Source organism: Thermobia domestica, chromosome 2 (genome assembly GCF_964235325.1).
Source record: "Thermobia domestica chromosome 2, izTheDome1.hap1.1, whole genome shotgun sequence".
Taxonomy (NCBI): domain Eukaryota; kingdom Metazoa; phylum Arthropoda; class Insecta; order Zygentoma; family Lepismatidae; genus Thermobia; species Thermobia domestica.
In genome coordinates, this window is record NC_137455.1 from 158,833,424 (window position 1) to 158,855,221 (window position 21,798).

Here is a 21,798-nt window from a genome sequence, read left to right on the forward strand (position 1 = left end):
TACCGTATTGTTTGTCTGTTTATTTATGAAAGTTTAATGTCCTTATTCACTACAGAGGCTATGTGTAACGAGGACCCCATGAACCTACAGTTTAATAAACCACCATTACGGAATCGGAACCATTCAAATTTTTCACGACTCCACACAGGGAATCGAACTCGGGACACCATGTACCAAAGATATACGCGCTAGATACTAGACCAGTGAGGATGGAATTGTTACTGTATTAATAGATATACAGTTATTAACACTTATTTACAAATGTAAATAGTAAAAAAAATAAACTTGTTATAATTAACCTACACAAACACAAAACTCTGAATTATTTTCGTGCGTCGCAGAATTCGGCACAATGCATTACTAATATTTAAATGAATTAATTACCTTTAGCATTTGGAATTCGCTTTATTGACGACAGAAATCCATCGGTACCTACATTTTCTGTAAAAATATTGGGGAATGGTGTTATTACTTTACATGGTAAGCCACACGATGTTACTTGAGATGATGTTGCATACGAACAACAATACAGAAATAGACGAAGCATCTCTTCCACATTAGCACATGTGTAAGCTGGATTGCTACCTTGGTGACTTCGCGATGCACCTGATCTGCAATAAGAAATTGTTTTTTTAAATAATTTTGGCCAATACTGTATACAAAAAGTGGTCAACACAGTATAGAAATAGATCTGGATTATATTTTCCATAAACACACCCGTTAACTTCACCGATAAACATACATATATGATAAAATGTTTTATTATTATTAAGTATTCTGCCTGGCAGGTCTTGGATCTAATGAGTATTTTTTCTTTTTCTTTCTTTTTAATTTCAAGTCTGGAAATGTTTTTATCACGTTTGGAGTTACGAAGAAGACAATTTATTCGCAAGATGTGTCATATCCAATTTGTCTTCCTATGAAGGATGCTGACTAAAAGCGTCCAATTACGAGCTACTTTTTCCTTTTGTCTTCAAATCAAATCACATTACGAACTATTTTCTCGGCCTTTAACAACGACCATGTGCGGTTAATTTTCAGAGAAGTATGATATTCATATACTATCGAAACTTAACAAAATGTTTACGTATGATAGCTATTACCATCAACATACCAAATATCAATATTGTCAAGGTAAAACTAAGTCTGAATTATTAGAATGTGGAGAAACTGTGTCTAGTTGTTGGTCTTTATAAAATCTGACATAATGGCAGATCTTATTTAACTAATCAATATCCACATTGAATGTATTTGGTTCTTTTATTCGAGTACGGAGGATGTATGTTTCAGTGTATTGGAGTATGTTTTCTAATTCGTGTTTTGGAAGATGAAAACTTACAATCGTTTCAGTTTTATTTGGAATATATTCTCAATTTCAATTTTTATATTACTCTTTCTCAATCTTATGAAATCACTTTGACAGCCATAAGATATTTCACTTACGCTTCAATTTTTATATTACTTTTTCTCAATCATATGAAATTATTTTGGCAGTCACAAGATACTTCATTTACGCTTCTATTTTTATATCACTTTTTCTCAATCCTGTGAAATTATTTTGACAATAACAAGATATTTCACTTGCGCTTCAATATTTATATTACTTTTTCTCAATCTTGTGAAATAATTTTGGCAATCACAAGATATTTCACTTACGCTACAATTTTAATATCACTTTTTCTCAATCTTGAAATTATTTTGGCAGTCACAAGATTTTCACTTGCGCTTCAATTTTAATATCACTTTTTCTCAATCCTGTGAAATTATTTTGACAATAACAAGATATTTCACTTGCACGTTAATATTTATATTACTTTTTCTCAATCTTGTGAAATAATTTTGGCAATCCCAAGATATTTCACTTGCGCTACAATTTTAATGTCACTTTTTCTCAATCCTGTGAAATTATTTTGGCAGTTACAAAATACTTCACTTGAGCTTCAACTTTTATATTACTTTTTCTCAGTCTTGTGAAATTATTTTGATACTTATAAGATACTTCCCTTGCGCAATTTCGCTGTCTGTAAAATGATTTTTAAACATGCATAATTATATTGCAATATTAATAAGAAGAGTTTGAACTGGACTGAAAGTATGTATACCAAATAAACGCGGGCTGATTCATAAGCCATTACATTTTTTTCCTCGCAATTGGGTACAGATCCAAAATCTACTGTGTAAACTTGAATATATGTGGCATGTACTCCTAATGTTGCCACTAGATGGAATATGTGCGAAAAGCGGTCGATGTGAGCACGCACCCAAGTTCAGTCGTTAAGCAACGGTGTTCAGGAATGAAGAGGGCGAATTGCAAGCAATGTGCGTACATCAAGATAGCAGTTCTTCGCGGCAGAAATGCATGGGAATGCAATGTAGAGGTACAAAAAGAGGGTGCGCCTGTCCTCCCTATCGAATAGTGGCAAGATTGATGGAGACCTTCAAATAGGATAGAAAGTCTACTGTCGATACAACAGATGTGTATATGAAGACAAAGATGTACGGGAATGGAATACTAAGTGAAGACACGCACTGAACAATGGTGGAATTAACTTAGCAGTCAGGAATACCTGCATTGACAGTTTGTCGCGCTGTGAAGGACACCGCGATTAGATAACACAATTATCCTACATGATAATGTGGCAGTTCACACAACAGATATTGTTAAAGTCGTTTATTGCGGTGTAGAGGGGAGGGCTTGCTCTACCTATCCTATTCTCCTGATCTCAGTGAATGTGAATATAATCTCATCCCTAAAGTGACACGTTTTGCCAATAAATACGATATTTTAACAACTTTTCAGCGAAAGTTGACACCATTTCCGAGTTATATGCAGCGGATAGTGTTTAGCGCCTTTCCCATCGCTGAAAACGAGCTGAACAGCCTGGATAACTACTTTGAGGTGTACTTGTACTTTGTGGTCTTGTAGCACTAATGCGGCAATATTGCATGTAGTTTATATGTTTATGCCTTTTATGTATTGTTTATGTCACAATGAAATACTTATGTCCAGCGTCCTATATTTTATTTTTTTCCCCTACAAGTGCCTCCTGCATCCATACTCCATCTGTTGGCAACATTCCCCCTTTCAAATTTATATTTTAAATTTTTTGTGTTGTCCCCAGTTGCCGAAAAAAAAAAGTTGCCATGATTTATGATCAATCCTCGTGTATACACACACATAGTTATCAAAATAATAGAACATTTGATAATACGGCGTAGGATCATCTTTAGCCTGCAGTACAACTTGTACTCGTTGTGGAATAGAGGCGTATGACTCACGAATCGTTTAAGAGGAATAGTGGAACACACACAGTTGCGCCAGCGATGGAAGAGGAGGAAATCTGCAACGGACTCGCTGCTTTAAGTCAAGAGTGAATCTTTACCTCTATATTGCTTATAGGCTATAGCCGCCTGTCTCGAATGGAGGCAACATTTTATCCTGAAACCTGAAGCTGTCTAACAGCCCATCTTATATATATATATATATATATATATATATATATATACCTGTATATATATTAATGTCACATGGTTATACTCCGAGACTAAGAAAGACGACGATGATATTAGAATGAACAAAATTATGGAATGAAGGAAATGGGAGGAAATGGAAGGGAGAAAACTCTGCACATGGTGTTCGTCCATCACAAAGCTCACTTAGCACGAGTTGAGATCACATCAGGGGACCCTACACACCAGAGGTGAGCGCTCTACCACTGAAGCACTATTGTTTCCTAATTTACATGGATTTATAAACTTTTGTTACTTTCGCTTACCATATGTTTAGTTAAAAGGAAACTAAACGAATTCGACATAATCTTCTCTCTCTCTCTCTCTCTCTCTATATATATATATATATATATATATATATATATATATATATATATATAACTCTATAATTCTATTCTAATTATTCCAAATGACTAGCACTTGAAACTGAACTCAAGATATTGTGATTATGATTAGGAATAAATGAAAACTACAATACTCTTACATCTACATATTTTACTTAACATTTTCAAGAAACTTATCACATATTGGGTCTATGTAGAACTTGCCTCTGCCACCTTCCATGAGAAATTAAGCAAAACTCAACTCCACGTGGATCCTATTGTACTAATGATAGGGTAGTGCATTATGTAATATAAACAGAACAGCCTACTGGGTTGGAACCCACTTCCAGAATACCCACTAAGCACACAAAATATTGTTCAAAGTTACTAAATAGATCTAACAATTAAATTGAGTAATCAATATACCAACCTTTTCAATCTTGTTTCAGAAATGCCTCTCAAAACAACGGATTGTATCCATATTCTCTCTTCTTCGATATTACAGTTAGGGCTTATGCTTTGCCACAAAGGTCCTTCCCAGCTTTCTAGTGTCTCCAACAAATAATTGTCTCTTCCCATAGGAAATGGAAGACCGATACTAGAGGCTGCTACTTTTCGTCCAAGTTGATTCAAATTGTCTGTTAAATCTGCCATGTGGCCTGGTGTACTTTTTAACCGGTAGCGTAACGTCAATGTATCTAACGCCGAAGCAAGAATCGAACTTGTGTGATAGGGTAGTGCAGGCTGTAGAATAAAGAAATTAATTAATATACACACAGTAACGACAAAAACTAAGAAATGATATCTAACAAGTTTTATACACTACAAATTTAAAGTAACGAAAGTTTGGGATTCTTGATATATAATAGGAAGTTTTGACCTTATATAACTTGTTTATGATTATCTATTTTGCTTTAATAGATTCTACAATTTACTGATAGACTTTACAATTTACAGAAATGTTTGATACAGGATTGCTATTGAGTAAAGTTACAATTGAAAAGAAATATAAACTGTATTTAAGGCAATTTTAGTAGCTATACAAAAGGCGTCACATCATAATTAATCCTACTAACAACACAAATATCGATGTAGTGTATCGTGAATATATTACAATACATAGTATTAGCATAGTATAAATAGTATTAATGACATAATAGGATGTATATTAACAATTAAAAACTGAAATTATACTAACTGAAACACCTAATGGTGACGACAAATTAACGATATGTTTCAATGACCCTTGTCATCATCTTCATGCCATCATATTAAAACACTACGCTTTTTGTAGAACTACAAATTTTGATCAGTTTGCTACATTGTGACTACGATAATAAAATCTACACTCACTTGCAATTAGTTTTAATTCCGTGTTTTATTTTTTAAAGAAACTGTGTTCCTTTGGTAGGAAGTATTTCACTTTGAGAAACAATCTCTACACGATGTACTGTAACGCAATCAATGCAAGTAAAATCTATTTCAGATTTATTTCTACACATTCCTGTTCTGTTTTGATCTGCAAACAGAGTTTGCGTTTCCAAAATCATCCTCGATGGTCCATTGCTATTTAGGAACTAGTAGGGTGTGACATTTGAACATCAAATCAATTCATTGCTTACGCTGTAAATCCAATTGAGATGATATTGATTTATAAAATAGGTGATAAATCTGAAATTAGTTTTACCGGTATTGAATTCATCACATTATATCGTGTGGAGTTGATTTTTAAAGTTAAATAATTTCCACTAAAGGAACATAATTTCCTTAAAAATAAAACAAGGAATTTAGATTAATAACAATTCGATTATGCTAGCATTTTAAAATTAAGTTTTCAGGAGAAACATTCACGGTTCAGTGAATGATTTGGTTAAATTAACACAGTTTGAAAAATACTGAAAAAAAAAAAAACACCAATATTTATTTAACACTATGATAGGTTGTTGACGTATTTTTCGAAAACGTTAACAGTAGTAGTAGTAGTAGTAGTAGTAGTAGTAGTAGTTTTGGACCAGGAATTGTTATAGCGGTAATTTAAGGAACTTTTAAATTGTTTCTCACTGGATGAAACTGAGGAGATTATAGTTCTACAAGGAGCGTGATTTTTTAAAAATACACATAAAGATGACAATGAGTGACTCAAACATAGTGTCTATGTGCTTTACCATTTGGGTATTTTAGATAATTAATTTACAATACATAGTACTTAAAAGAAAATACTTTGAAAAGATAATATTGAATGTATGTTTTTATACAGTAAATCCAAAATTTAAACCACGATCTAACCGTACATGTTCTACAGAAAGTTGTTCGCTGTATATCCAATCATTCTCGATTCGGTGCTGCCACCTGGCGCTTCATGCTGAAACTATGGGACTAGTGGCGAAAGCAGTGTTGTATCTAACCTTGTAGGAGCGTGAGTATTGGTAGTGAGTGTTATCATACGGCGCCGAAAATCAACCGGAATTGGGAGGTTAACACTCGCAGTGACTACTGTGAAAGCTATTGTGGCCTGTTACACACAAGCTCCCCATGCGAAACATTCACCCACGAAAACAACCAAGACAAAGGCTGCAAGCAAAGTGACACCCGTAGTGCTAAGGGGGATTGACGTGCCAAGAAAATCCCCCGACTCAATGTGGTATGGGCCACAGATTCCACCTCGCATCGTCAACTGTGAACAAAACAATTCGCAAGGGCATCAGGTTAAAGTGTGTGAGAGAGGCGCATGTACACCACCTGCTACCGCGTCACATTGCCGAACGTAAGACAAACTGCAGAAAACTGTATGAAAAGTACCTAGCGGGTTCCAAATGGAAGAAAACTGTCACAATGGTTGAATTATATGTCCATTTTACTGCTGGTGGTCACATTTAGGCGATAACATATTGTGAAATTGACGGCAATGGGCGCAGCAACTTTGTTCGTCAGTACAGGGAAAGTTTCCCTCGTGAGTTTATGGTTGTTACGCGATTCGGATATGAGGGTAGGTTGATGATACGCAAGGTGGACACAAACGTAAAGGTAAATGCAAGATACTTCCAAGAATCCATTCTGACACCTATATATCAGAGAGATATCCCACAACTGTATGTAATGCACGCGAACCAGGTGATGATTCATATGGACAAGGCTTCGAGTTATACCGCCAGAACATCACTACGTTTTTGTCAGGAAATGGAAGAGGAACTAGGAATTCGTGTCATTACACTTAAAGACATTCCTATGAAAAATCCTGATGCCAGTCCAATGGATTTTTGCGCATTTGGAGTGTTGAAATATCGTCTTCAACCTTGCCACCCACGCACTTTGGATGCTTTATGGAGAGCCTGCAGGGGGAAGTGGGACAGAATTTCCATGCCTGTCCTGCGCCGAAGCTTGCTGCAATGGAAATTGCGGTGCCGTGTGATAGTCCACAATTTGGGGGTCCAATAGAACACGATCGGTGGTGGCGGCGCAGTATCTCTTAAGGTGAGTACCCGTCAAAAATGGTTATATAAGGCGACCAACCTGTACTCAAGAGATTTTTAAGCAACATTTAGATACACAAATACATTATTCATTATTACGGAACAAAACTTAATATTTCACATACACAACCAGTCGAGAGTACCGTGTACGGTGGAGATGGAAAATTAATTTATCCGCCTGCCAGGCTTACGTCTAAATAACAAGAGATCTTTTAGACCCCCATGAGTACTCTTCCGGAGATCAGAACAGTTTCTGGTAAAAGTTTTCTTAACAACGAGTCTCTCTACTGCATTTTACGAAAGCTCTATCGGACTGAGATTTGAGAAATATGAGTACCACTTCATTTGATGTATTGCACAAGGATTGACTTGAGTTGAGTTAAGCGTCCTATTCAGTAGCGAGGCAACATGAGATGTAGATCTACAGCTTAACGTAGAATACGAACCACATTAGCTCCCGTCGTTAATGAATCCGGGTCTCCCACACCAAAGGCAAATATGCTAACCGCTTAGCCACAAGAGTGTTCGTATTGCACAAGGAGCAAGGTCACAGTCTATGTACAATAAGCACTGTCATTAAACTTGGACCCACAGTTCAACAGAACAAGCGAACATAACAAAGTGTAAATCATTACAATATATTTCACTTGTCACTGACACTAGTTCCAACAGCTATAACTCGAACGCCCACTCGCCATTATACCAGTCCAGGTTATGATTATCCTAACGAAGCTTATATCCTTTTCCGCTATTTTGCTTGACGGTACTGAGTACGAGAGGTTCACGCTACGTGTACTGACGTTCAGGACCAGATGTTAAGAGTGGACCGGCTTTCATCTTACTCATTCTTCATTTAATGAATGAAATACCATGCTCTTTGCACCACTGTAAACACCCTGCTTGAAATACATCTTTATAGGTACATACATATTTAACGTATTTACATGGATATTATGACAATATGGCCTTGTGTCCATCTTGAATAAAGAAAAACAAAAACAAAGCTTTCTCACAAGGCTGGCTAGAATATTTATTATAAAAAAATAAACTAGAAAAGTAACGGAGTGGAGGAAGTGCTATACTTCCGAAACCGTTACTTTTCTAGTTTATTTTTTTATAATAAATATTCTAGCCAGCCTTGTGAGAAAGCTGTGCTAACGTATTTACGTGCATATAGCCACATCTAATTCAACAGTCTTGCTATAGTCTGACTCATATACCGTACATGTACCAGAACTAGAAATAACTGATTACTTAATTAACCAGCAATAACTCAAGACAATTCGTTTACAGATAATACGAAGTATCGGTCGTCTGCTGTTGTTACGGTTTGTGGACCAACACCGCCGGTATATAAAGGTATTTCCAGTTGCTTGTATCTTGCCCACAATCATGACATTAACACTTAAAGCGCTACGACAGTGTATACATGGCCATGCTGCTTTTAACATCAGCCCTATGACCGTGTATATTCGGCTCTATATTTATCTTAATTTCTAAACCTCTAAGCCGTCAATTTGTGGCTGATTGAAATTGTTCTGTAATTATCCGTTGGTCCTTGTACGAGTAGTACAAACTGTTAACGGATGAACTGCTCTCTTTGTTCTGTGTTTTAGCGGGAAATGTGTCGCACGTTCAGTAGTGATAATGGGTTGGCCCAACCAGGCGGATCTTGGAAGATAGAATTACTGACATGTAGGTATTACCCAGACAAAGTACCTCCAAAACCTGACATTTGTTCAATTGCTGTTCAAATGCTTCCTCTGAAATAACTACATGCAAATGTATATAAAATAAAATAGAGTTTTTCAAATACAAATAACTTTTCATTTTTTGGAAGGTCAAAATAACCCAAAATTGAACAGCATTTTTGGTGAGGTTCGTATAAAAAGGCTCAGCGTTGCACAAGTCAATTCAATATTTTTCACGATCTTCTTTCCAATTTATCAAGAACTACACCAAGTTCAAACTTCCTCAAATGACTGTTAGTGTAAACCGTTAGGAAAGCTTACTTGCTGCATTGTTAGTAAAAGCAGCAATTCTGGAATCGCAAGATAAGAAAGAAAAAAGAAGTTAAATTGAAGTAGATGAATAGGAATTAATTACACAAATAATAAGAAAGAAAGAATGAGAGATTAATGGGGAGAAGATAAGCAGGATTTAATTATACAAGTAATAAGTAATTTAAAAATCCGTTTCGAATCTTTAAAAAGCACATTCGTTTTAATTATGATATCCATTTAAATTCAATCTTCTCAGTGTTTTGAAAGTAAATTTATTTTCTACAATGTCTAAGAGTTGGTTTGTTTATGTACCAAAGTTACCTCTGCAGTCGCAAAATGTCCCCGTGTTATGGTATATAGACTCTTAATTAAAAATAATACAATATGTGTTTTAAAGTTCTCAAAAATTCCGCTCCAAAAGACGAAAGGTTGGACATTTCTGTAATATTCAAATTTGTTCTTCCTTCTTCCTTTATTTATTTAGAAAGTGCCAATGTGACGATTTGCGTAAGTTGGAGATGTTAATTTCGGTATATAAACGCTTAGATTACGAATAAGGGAATATGTCTTTTAGTCTTCGAAAATTCTGCTCCCAAAGGAGCAAGATCTATTATTTTCAAATTTTTGATTATTTATTCAGAAAATGCTGAATGTGAGGATTCGCTTACGTTGAAGTTGTGAAATTCGGTACACAGTTTCATAAAGTGAGCGAACACGTGTTTCAGAGTTTTCGAAAATTCCGTTTCTGAGATGGAAAAGGGGAGATTCTTCTCATGCGAAGTACGGACACTTATGTTAATACCTAAATAAAACGAATGATTAGATATTTAAACTTTCTCACACACAGATGATAAACATACACATGATGTAGTTACCTACTTAAAAAGATTAGCGTAACTTCAGAAAGTATTTTCTTATAATTTTAAAACTTACGTTGTAATTAAGGTACTGAAACTGTCGTGGTGGTCCTGGCTGACGCCAACCTGTTGATCCTGTACACAAAGGGGAAAACAAAGTACTGTAATTCGCTAGACCTTGAAAACACAAAGCTATGTTTATTGTTCTGATACTGTCCATAATGGGTGTAGTACTGGTGAAATTTGAGCAAATAGTCGGGAAACAAATCCGTATTTTAGATGGGTATTCATCTTCAAGATACTGAACTGCACTAGTACCCAATCCAGCAAATCCATCTGTAGAATCAAGTATAACTTGAAATCCCTGTAAAACAAATATATAAAAAAGTAAATAGTACTTTTGCACTGGTGGGAATATCAGCACACATCCAATTCGACATTGGAACATATTCAATTTACTAGTTTCTTCACAAAACTTCTACTATTGGCAAACAATATGTATACCAAATGTGGTTTTGAAACATACAATAATGAATTTGCTTGGAGTTTAGAGTTCCTTCTTTAGCACTAAGGCTATATGTGAGGTGGACCGAACCGAATCACTATAATTGTTTAAATTTTAAGGCTCTCCCGCTGGGAATTGAACATAGGATCCCATGTACCAACGGCTTACACGCTAACCACTAACCAGGGGCACAAAATAATGGAGATAAACCAGTTTTCTAAATTGACGTAGACAAATGATTAGAGTTCTTGCCTAGCAACTGGAAGGTTCCAGGTTCGAATCTTGTAGCCGGCGATTATGACTACAGTTTTTCACGCGTTTTTCTTCAGACTCTCGGGGTAAATTTGGATGATACCTTTAATGTATATACGCCCCAACCTGTTTCTTTAAAACTGTTCTTCCCTAGTTTTGTTCCCAGCGTAAACTGACCTCTTGGATGCACCTGGAACACTGTAATGTCCACCTTTGAAAGAAACAATACTTTATCACGTAGCTTGCAGTACATCTGACATATGTTCTACGTAATTAAAAGGTGTATTTACCAATGTAGAATTTATCAATAAAACCGTTACTTTTCATTTGAGTTTTACGTCCTTATGCAAAATCAAGATTATGAAGGTCAGGACCTACTATTGATGGGGCTCAACCACGACCGGAGCTTGAATTCGCTGCAGTTGGCGGGTGCGCAACCATCTTGCAAGATCAGTTTAAGTTGTGCAATCCGATCCGAGCCATCATAATACGTTCAATGTTCTCCTACCGGGAACCGAACCCGGGACCACACGTGCACTAAATGCGCGCGCGCTAACTAATAGAACAATGGAAAAGGCCTTTTAGGAATTCGTGCAAACAGCCCTGTGTTTTTAAGTGTTCGTTGTGATAACAAGAGCAGGTTAGACTATTTTGAACTGCCTTCAACTTGGTAAGTTTCTTTTAGCGGAGGTCTTATCTTTAATAACGTGAATTCATCGATAACAGTTTTGTTTATCCGAGAGATCCTCGGAATGTGTGTGTGTGTATGAAGTAACGGTGTTTGAGTCCTCCTTTAACCTTATTAGTGCCCCCTGACTATAAAGTTTGAATTATAGTGCCTAGGCACCTACAGTTTAATGTAGATTTCAACTTTCGTATGCACCGGATTTCGAACTCAGAACCCTCTTGATACAAGGCGATTAGCTTAACCATTGCTCCACCGGGGAAATCACCATTCAACATTTAAGACAATTCTTGTGTGTGAGCATCTGTTTGTTTGTTCCCAGATAATACAGGCATATTTAGGGGAGACCGATCCGCTCTCCGAAAGCGAAATTTACCTATTTTATATGTATTCGTACCGCAAGCTACTTCTGGAGCTCCCGATTCTTATCTTTACCTGGCTGAATACAATGAACATGCGAATTAGATGATAGAAGACTGGAAGGTGTGTTGTTCTGATAAGTATTTTTATTCTCCCCGTGGATGAGCGTATGCGTATTTGGTGAAAACCCCACAGGCACTGAATTCCCCTTGCATAGTTTCAATAGTACAAGCCGGTGATGGCGGGTGTATGTTGTGAATAGGTTTAAATGTTAACAGATAGATTTATTCCCTGGTGGTTGCAGACCAAAGCATGATTGGTGTCCAGTATGCGATCTCCTGGCAGACTGGATATATTTTATCATGTTGCACTTTGTACCCCATTACAATAGCATCTTCCAAGACGATAACGCACCTAGTCATCACAAACGTCCTGGGTAGAGAAATTATTCGTAGAACACAGTTGTGACTTAGGTCGTTTCCCATGGTCCCAAAACTCCTGTATTGTAACCCTGTTCAGTACCTGTAGGGCACCACAGAATGCCATAACCAGTCTCTTGGTAACCTCCTCCCCCTCTTCCGCCTACATCTCAGTGTTAAAGGCTGCATTACATGTAGCTTGCATGACAATATCAGCAAACAACTACCGAACCGACATCTAATTACATTCTTGTCATGTCGGATCGTTCTTGTACGGAAGGTGAAGGATTATGCTATTTCATAGGTGATCGGTATATCATTCATGTATCAAAAGTTTCTACTGACACGTCAATTCTAAGAAAATAATACAATCACATAATAACACAAATAACTTACTTGATGGGTTTTCATACGACGACGGAAATGTTGCCATTTTCACCACCTTCATTTTGCACAAAAAATACAATATGGACATTCTAAATCAACTATCAGTTACTATAGTGATTATTATATTTAAACAAATAAATAAAATAATATTTCTGGATACAAACGCTCCATGCTCCATTGTTATAGTAGCATATCAATAAAAAACGATTACAAAATGGAAACAAATTAATAAGTGTATAAAATCAAACTTGAACAGAAATTCGTTTTTTAAAAAATTGTATACCACTAAGACCGACATAAATATGTCAAATTTTAAATTCTATACGATACAATTTCATAATTTTACCAGTTATGAAGGGAACAAAAAAAAAAAAAAAAAAAAAAACTATATTCAAAATATGTAACAAAATAAATGACTAAATAAATAAAATCCTAAAGATTTGTGATCGCACTATAGATAACCAATTTTGATTATGTGCAACATATCTTTATTTTTTAACAAGTCAAAAGCTTGTAAGTACGTGTAAGTTAAAAAAAAACAACTTGTTTGCTTAAGGCAGGGCTATATGTAAACATTTTTTGACTTTTTTTTTTAAAAAAAAAAGAGCTTGTGAAGTTTGGTTAATAAATTTACATCCAACTTTTTCCTGAAAAATCCAGGCTGTAACTGCACTGCATATACTCATGCATATTTACGCATGATTGTGTTGCCTAATGGAAAATCGCAAGTAAATAAACTAGTGCTGTTAAAACTCGAATAACTCTGATAATGAATAATTATTCAAACAATTATCCAGATAACGAATAATTATTCCAACAATTGTCCAGATAACGAATAATTATTCCAACAATTATCCAGATAACGATTATTCGAACAATTATCCAGATAACGAATAATTATCCGGATAAGGAATAATTATTCGAACAATTATCCAGATAACGATTATTCGAACAATTATCCCGATAACGAATAACTATTCAAATAATTATTCAGATAACGAACAATTGTTCGAATAACGAATACTCGAATAATTTTAACAGCACTAGTTGAAACGCTCGAGATCCAAGAAAGAAGTTACAGCTTGAAAAAAACAGCCAGGAGATGCATCCGTCCCGATGCACATACAAACCATAAATAAAACGCAATGCAACTAATTATGGCGTGAATTGATTACACTTAGGCTTCAGTTATTCGACAAAACTATACAACAGAAACAGACGAAGTATCTTTTGTGAACATTTATCCAAGTTAATATCAAATAGCTTTCAATTCTCATCATTAATATAATTATTAGCAGTATCACGTCGTAGATTACAGGTATACACTCTATTCATTTATTTATGCAAAAGAATCAGGACTGATGCCTATAATGTAATATATAGAATGAGTATCATTTTCCAGACGTTTATTACATGATGTAAGACTAGAAGCTAGATTTAGTGACTTTGGATTTTTTTACAGAATTAGAATTTCATACACATTTTGACAATTCTACTATACAACAACTAAATTATACTACATATTATGACAATTGACTTTTACAGATAAAACTATACTGTATTACGTAGTTATAAGTTAGGGTTTTTGATTCTACTTAAATGAACTCAAACAAAATTACAGTTCAATACCATACTTCAAAACAGAAATTCAAATGTGTATATTTTTACATATCAATGTGCACATAGAAGAGAAAAAAAACTATCGATAAAATCAATGGCATTATTCCCTTTCCTACATCGTATGGAGCAGATATACCATAATCGGCCTAAACAGTTATTCTAAATTTATACGGAACAATTACAATCAGAACAACTAACTCTCAATACAAAAGAAAAGGATACAGATTATGAATAACAGAACACAAAAATTACTTATTACATAATCAACTGTAACAGATGCATAACGATCCGCTACAAAACTAATATCAAAATACGTACTGTATTCAATGTTCGAATTACTGAAGGGCAAACACTCTCTATGGGTCTTTCCATATCAATTCAACACAGTGACTTAATTTCACCATCTTAGATTTTAATGAAATTTGGTACATAGATGCCCTCTAGATAGACTAAGAAAATACCGAATTTCAACTTTATATATCAATCGGTGTTGAAGATAGGGCTATGTAAAGCTTGAAAAAGATGCCCAAAATAGCATGTTCTATGAATTTTGAAATTGGAATTGCAGTTGTTCTAATTCAGCTAGAAAACTGGTTGAGGTGTCATTTTACAGCATATTTTATGCCCTTTCCTGTGGTACACAACATCATATAGGATAATACAGAATTTATTTTTTAAACTCAAAATCAAAATTTTACTTTAAAATTTTTCAAAAAGTACATATTTTAAAATTTTGAAATTAATTCCATGAATAGATAGTATTGTTGTAAAGCACCTGGCAAAGAATGAATTTGGGATGAAAATACGCTTATTGTTTTAAAAATTCAAAACTAACACTTGATTTTTCAAGAATACTCTGTATGTAAGGTAATAACACAAGAATGCTAAGTTTTACATTTCTGTGAAAATGAAAATGAAAACTTACTTGAAAAAAGAGTATAGATAAGTCCATAGTAAAAGTTTGAATAAGTAGTAGGACATGTTTATCATTTGAAGTTTGAAAAAGCCACATTCGTTCGGCATACGTCATTTTCAAAGAGAACATAACTTCTTCCAGTGGGAGTCTTAGGATTTAGTTTTGGCAGAACGTCCACTATAGATATCCACAGAACATTAGCGTTTCTTGGATATAAGAATGATGGAGACGGCTCAGGTGGATTAAGAAAAGTTATTTTTACTTCATCAAGTTCTTCATTTTTCTGTAAATCATATTCGAGCCACCAATCTCCTTCATAGACAGCGGTGACATAGCCTGATACGTCTTTTAATTGAAATTTATTTGGAGATTTTGACACTTCCTTTTCCTAATCCTGCAAACAATCTGAAAAGTATTTCACCAATAATGTTGATGTAGTTTTGGGAATGATTGCATGATAGTCAATGCTTGATCGAAGCGACATTCCAGGAAGATTTCAGATTCAGCATATTCCTCTTCAGTTGAGTAGGCAAATGTTTTCTACTGTACACTCGAAAAGTTGTTTTGGGGTTTACATTTGATTGTCATATGGTCTTTAGCCAGTCTCTTTACTGAACAGCATCCTCCATTGGAAGGCTCTTTTCCACGTGCTATAGCCGAAAAGTGCCACTCTCCTTTCATTTTAAAATCTGTCTCATGAAAGCAGAGGTTCAAGAAGTTTTCTTATTTTTGTATTGCGCGGCAGACCCGTCGGAAAATTAAAAAAAAAAATCTAGTTTGGACGTTTTTGAAATTTGGATGTCAGAAATGATATGTCTTTTTTTGAAAGGTGTAAACAGCAATTGTATTGTGCTCTAGGCAATCAGAAACAACTACATAATTAACATGTTGAACTTTGTTTCCTGTTTGAAATACATAACAAAAGGATGGATTGTGGTCTGTTGGTTTGTCCAGTAGAAGCTCTGTGCTTTATCTTGTAGCACTATGCTATAATTTTCAGAAAAAATCACAGATCACAGCAAATTTTGATTCTTTGAGATTTTCTTTTGTGTAGTTAATGAAGGTTCCCTGTTGCTTGGCAATGAATTCATGCCTACCCGCTAACGCTGCTTCAGTTCGTTTTGTTTGTTTAGGCTTGACGTCCTTCATAACAGGGAGGTTATAAAGAATTGGACATACTACTTGAAGTGGCATCTGAACCATTACTTGGTTTCCAGCTAGGAGAAAAGTTTGTGGGCTCATCGGGACCCCTTAATTACAAGGCGAAAATTAGAATCAACTAACACAGATGATTCGACATATGTGAAAACGTTATTATGAAATTCACATAAAATGTGCTGTTTTTGCATTATTTTATTACACCAGTTGTTTATATATTAAACCACATTGGTTCAAATCAGCCAACTCTGTTGTTGTACCATTGATATATGTATACATTTTACAAACCATGTTTATTTACAGTAACATTTTTAATTGTGGAACTTGTATTAATATTATTTTCAAGTTCAAAATTATTAGAACTTTAAATTAGTTTTTAAAGTATGAATATTACCAGCAGATTACAAATCAGTATGATATGTTTTAGACCCATTACTGTACTCTTCATGTTAGTATTCTTGTATTTTTAGTTATGTACAGGGTATTAATGAAAACTCTAGTGTTAGTTTTAAATCTTTTTAACAATGAACCCATTATCATCCTAAATTCATATTCTGCCAGATGCTTTACAACAATAGTGTCTATTGATGGAATTAATTTCAAAATTTTAAAATATGTACTTTTTGAAACATATTATGATTTTGAAAAAAAATGTGTATTAGCCTATATGATTATGTATACCACAGAAAAGGGCATGAAAAATGCTGTAAAATGACACCTCAACCAGGTCTCTAGCTCAATACCAGTCGATATATAAAGTTGAAGTTTGGTATGTTTCTCAGTCAATACGAATAGTACCCTTGTGCAAAATTTCATGACAATCTGAGATGGTACGGTAAATTTTGCTTTCAAATTGTGTTGATTTGACCTGGAACGGCTGCTACCTAAGTATAAAGAAAAAGTATCACTGGGGGATGTGTTTCCGTGGGTGTGTACTGTAAAATATACTGCATGTGTGATAATTTTCTTCTTAAGCACTGTCAATCTTTCTGTAAAAAACTCTCAATTCTCATATTGCCTGTACTAAAAGTGTTACCTTATACATGGTATAATGTAACATGGCCCAGAAGTTTTGAGCAACCAGTATATATGTAGGAATTTTATATTTATTGAACTTTTGGAAGTATAATTAATTGTTTGCTAAATTTTCATGTAGATCGCAAATTTTCCGTAAAGTTTATTGAAATAATGATTTTAAGTGTATTTTGACGAAAATATATGGTTATACAGTTTGTAAAAAAATAACTGCATCACTTGCTAAAAGTATGGCAGGACATGTAAAGAATAACAGTAGTTACTTTTAGTAGTGATATGCATTCATATATTTTCATAAAAACAAATCACGTGTGGTTCTCTTACACAGTCTTTTGTTTTGTTGATATTTGTTTCCCCTTTTTGTCACTAGGTGGGTCTGTTGTTGGCTAGTGTCGTTGAAAAACTGCATATGCAGCTCGAGTGGAGATTGATAAAGTAATGCACATTGTTCTTATCGCGTGATTGTTTGCCTGATTGGTGTTGCAGTGTTTCCTTTTATAGTGTTCTGAAGTTTATAAATATATAAGCAGTGTATTTAATGCGAATAGATTGTTATTAATTTGACGAATCATGAGCTTGAGAGACACTTCACCGCGCAAACAAGGACAAATATTGGCCCTACACAAGGAAGGAATAAGTCAAAGAGAAATTGGTAGAAAAGTTAACGTTCATCAGTCTACAGTGTCAAGAATCATTAAGAAACAGCTAGAATTTGGACACTGTTCGCTTAGAAACAGGTGTGGAAGGAAGAAGAAAACATCTGCGAGGGTTGATCGAAAACTGAAGTCACTAGCGTTGCAGAAAAGAGGCATGAGTTCACGTCAACTGGCTGCACAAATGGAAATGGAGTTAGGTATTAGAGTAAGCCATTCAACAGTAGTGTCTAGACTGAAATCTTTTGGATTTGACAAGAAAAAGCAGCGAGGAAAACCGCAACTGACAAAGAAACATAAGGATGCAAGGAAAATTTTTGTGCAAAGGTATAGGGAATGGACAGAGGAAGACTGGGATCGTGTGATTTTTTCGGACGAAAAGAAGTTTAATATTGTTGGAAACGACGCTGGAGTGAAGCTTTGGATGCGTAGGGGGGGAGGAATTAAATGATAATTGTATATCTGAGACACAGAAGTTCTCAGCAAGTGTTATGTTGTGGGGTTGCTTCACATCGAGAGGAGTTGGAAAAATTGAAATTTGTAATGGTTCAGTTAACAGCGAAAAGTACATACAAATTCTTGATCATAAATTAATTCCAACAGCTAGGACTTATTTTACAGGGGCAAATCTGAACAAATTCTACTTTCAGGATGACAATGCCTCATGCCATCGATCTCGTTCAGTCAATAATTGGTTTAAGGAGATGGATATAGAGAGAATCTGGTGGCCTCCTAATTCACCAGTTTTAAATCCTATCGAAAACCTGTGGCGTATTATGAACAAGAAACTGCGGAAATGGTGGTTTGAAAATAGGAACCAGCTAATGGCAGCAATTGCACATACTTGGTACCATGATTTAGACATGTTAACATGCCATAATCTTGTTCACAGTATGCCCAGAAGAATTCAGGCTGTCAGGAAGGCTAAAGGAGGCCATACAAAATACTAAATGAAGGACAGTATTAGAAATGGTGTTATTGTGTTATTCAGTCTCTTAGAAATCAAGAAAAAATATTTTTCTTGCTAAATGTTACCTTTATAAGATAATTTTTTTTTAATTAGTTTCTTGCAAAATATTTTTGTAATATAGCTATGTGTTCTAGGGGTACTTCATTTTACAGTAATTTTGTGAATAATTGTAGACAAAACGTGTTTGAACTAATTTAGCAGTTACAATAAACATCCAGTAACATGCTGGTTAAATTTTAAATATGTTATGCTGTATCATACAATTTATATGACCCAAATAAGAAAATTTATTGCCATAAATCTAAGTGATGCAGTTATTTTTTTACAAACTGTATATATCTATATTGTATAATATTTATATATTTAGCCAAAATCTAGTGTTATTGTAGAAAAATAATGTCATATCCGGTCGTTTTGAATCCTTTTCAGTGTATATTCATGGATATTTTTGGCTTAGGGGATCATCAAAAGAAATCAAAAATTTTATTTCATAAATCTTCTTTAAAATTTCACATTTGTAAAGTCAGCCATAATAGCTTCATGATGCATCTCTTTGTTTAATCTAAATTGTCTGTGATTGGAGCATCTCCAATCTCTGCTGTCGTGAAGAGTTTCCGTCCTTTTGATTTTAGATCATCCTATCATTACGTCATTGTAAAGAATCCAATTGGGAATCTTCTTCCAGTCATCTTTGTTCTTTTCGTTAGTGAAGCCGCCATGATCAGATGTGCAGTGCGTCTTGTCTACAGAAAGTAACTACAAATTATTTTCAGTTTAGTTAGCTGTTAGTGGACCATTTTAGAAGTATGAACTCCTGAGGACTGCGGCGCAATACAAATTAGTTTTGACTTGCTCATTGTGCAGTGGTTCGAGAGAGCAAGCTGCTGGCGTCGGATTAGCACGTTGTCACACAGATTGTGAAGAAAGTATGGAGGCATTCCAGCTTTGATTGTTTTGTGACGTCCCTAAAACTTGCCAGGAGGCAAGGGGACGAAGTGAATTTAGTAAAGACGGCCACTGGACCATTAATAATTTTCGAGGTAGAGTTGTATATCATGGAAGCAACCAAGTAAGTGACTAATTATTCATCCAAAATTCTCTCTCGGACGAAGTTAACCTACTAAATTTCATCGTTTTGGATTGAAGATGTGTTATTCTATTGGTGTTGTGATGCCTAACATAATGTTCTAAACTCTGCATCGTTTTCCCTGAGTTATATCGTATACAGATTTAAGATGTGACTATCACTGCTCGCTCAATGTTTTTTCTTTCTTTCTTTCTTTCTTTCTTCTTTCTTTTCCTTAAGTTTCAGTGTCTTGACTATTGTCATAACCGACCATAAAATGTGTGTACCTTCCAGGTACATACATTTCCCCAATATATATATTTTTAGATGTATAAACCTCTAAATTTCCCGTACTGCTCGCTATTACAATGCAAATCTATTTATCCCTTATTATCCCTTCAAGATTATCCCTTGAAAACATACGAATTGATTTCACTTAGTGTGACCGGGGTTGAAATAGCAGACCTGACAGAAATTCATTTCATTAGAACCAACTAAATTCATTTTAGGCATTTAGTGTAAAAAATTCAATTCCGTTGCGCTATTCAAAAATCCAGTTCGAGAGATTTTTTTTTTCTTTTCTTTTATCTGGGTTAGTAAATACCAACATTAAGATCTCCGAAGCACTCATTGTCAGTTTCACTCTTGGGTTGATGTATTGAGTTGAGTTGATTTTAGTTTAGCGTCCCGTTCAGCAGCGAGGCTATATGAGACGTGGACCTACTGATTAACGTGGAATCCGAACCACATGAACTCCCGCCGGGAATCGAACCCGTGGGTTGATGTCTTGTATCTGTAGTTTGATGGTACGCAACCTATCTCGCGATGGGATGTGGCTGGTGAGCTGCAGATCTGGACACCGGGCTGTGAGTGAGAATGAAGGAGGCTTGGAAATCTTTACATTTTTTTTTTTTTTTTTTGGGCCAAATTTGAAAATGAAAATGAAATGAAATCTTTGAGTTTTACGTCCCACGGTTATGCCGGTTAGGCTAAAGAAGACGGTGATGATGAGTAATGAATGAAATGGTGGAATGAAGAAAGTGGGAGGAAACGGGAGAACCCCGAGGAAACCCACGCACACGGTGTTTGTCCATCACAAAGTTCACTTGGCGGGGGCTGGGATCGAACCCGGGACCCCAAGCACCAGAGGTGAACGCTCTACCACTGAGCCACCGCGGCCCCAGGGGCCAAATTTGAGTTCGATTTTCCGGAGATGATTTGGTTTGGTGGATGGGTCAGTGAGTGTTGACAGCTTGCCCAACCTCGGCCCGGTGGGTTCGTTGTCACCAGTCGGTGACACATTCACGCAACCATAGTCTTAAGGTTATTCTGAACGACCAAATAGTTTGTTTCTAACACGGTAGATGGCGCCACCGTCACCAATGTTAACATATACAACTAATAAAATTAAAACAATCAAAAATAAAATGAATAATTCAAAAACTAGCCCAAAACGAATACAGTCTGCTTAATGGACGTTACAAAATCTAGGGAATGGTGCGTGCCACTTTCACGTATTGTTATTAGTTTCATTGTTAGAGGCCACTATTGTTAAATAATCAATCAATTTTATCTGATATACTTTCTACCAGAAACTGACCAAACTTAG

General features: G+C 35.3%; 1 protein-coding gene across 2 annotated transcripts in view; it reads right to left on the bottom strand.

Annotated features, from left to right (window-relative positions):
• The window catches only part of mst (misato mitochondrial distribution and morphology regulator), a 79,310-nt gene that overhangs the window by 15,948 nt on the left and 41,564 nt on the right, over positions 1-21,798 (bottom strand). For both annotated transcript variants that reach the window (XR_014129423.1, XM_081747523.1), the window contains exons 5-7: positions 10,240-10,527; positions 4,264-4,577; positions 385-611 (exon numbers count right to left, since the gene is read on the bottom strand). Coding sequence is in view for 1 of the 2 variants with exons in the window: in XM_081747523.1 (XP_081603649.1) it covers positions 385-611; positions 4,264-4,577; positions 10,240-10,527 (829 nt within the window). In the remaining variant the exon portion in view is untranslated. The remainder of the gene's footprint in view (positions 1-384; positions 612-4,263; positions 4,578-10,239; positions 10,528-21,798) is intronic.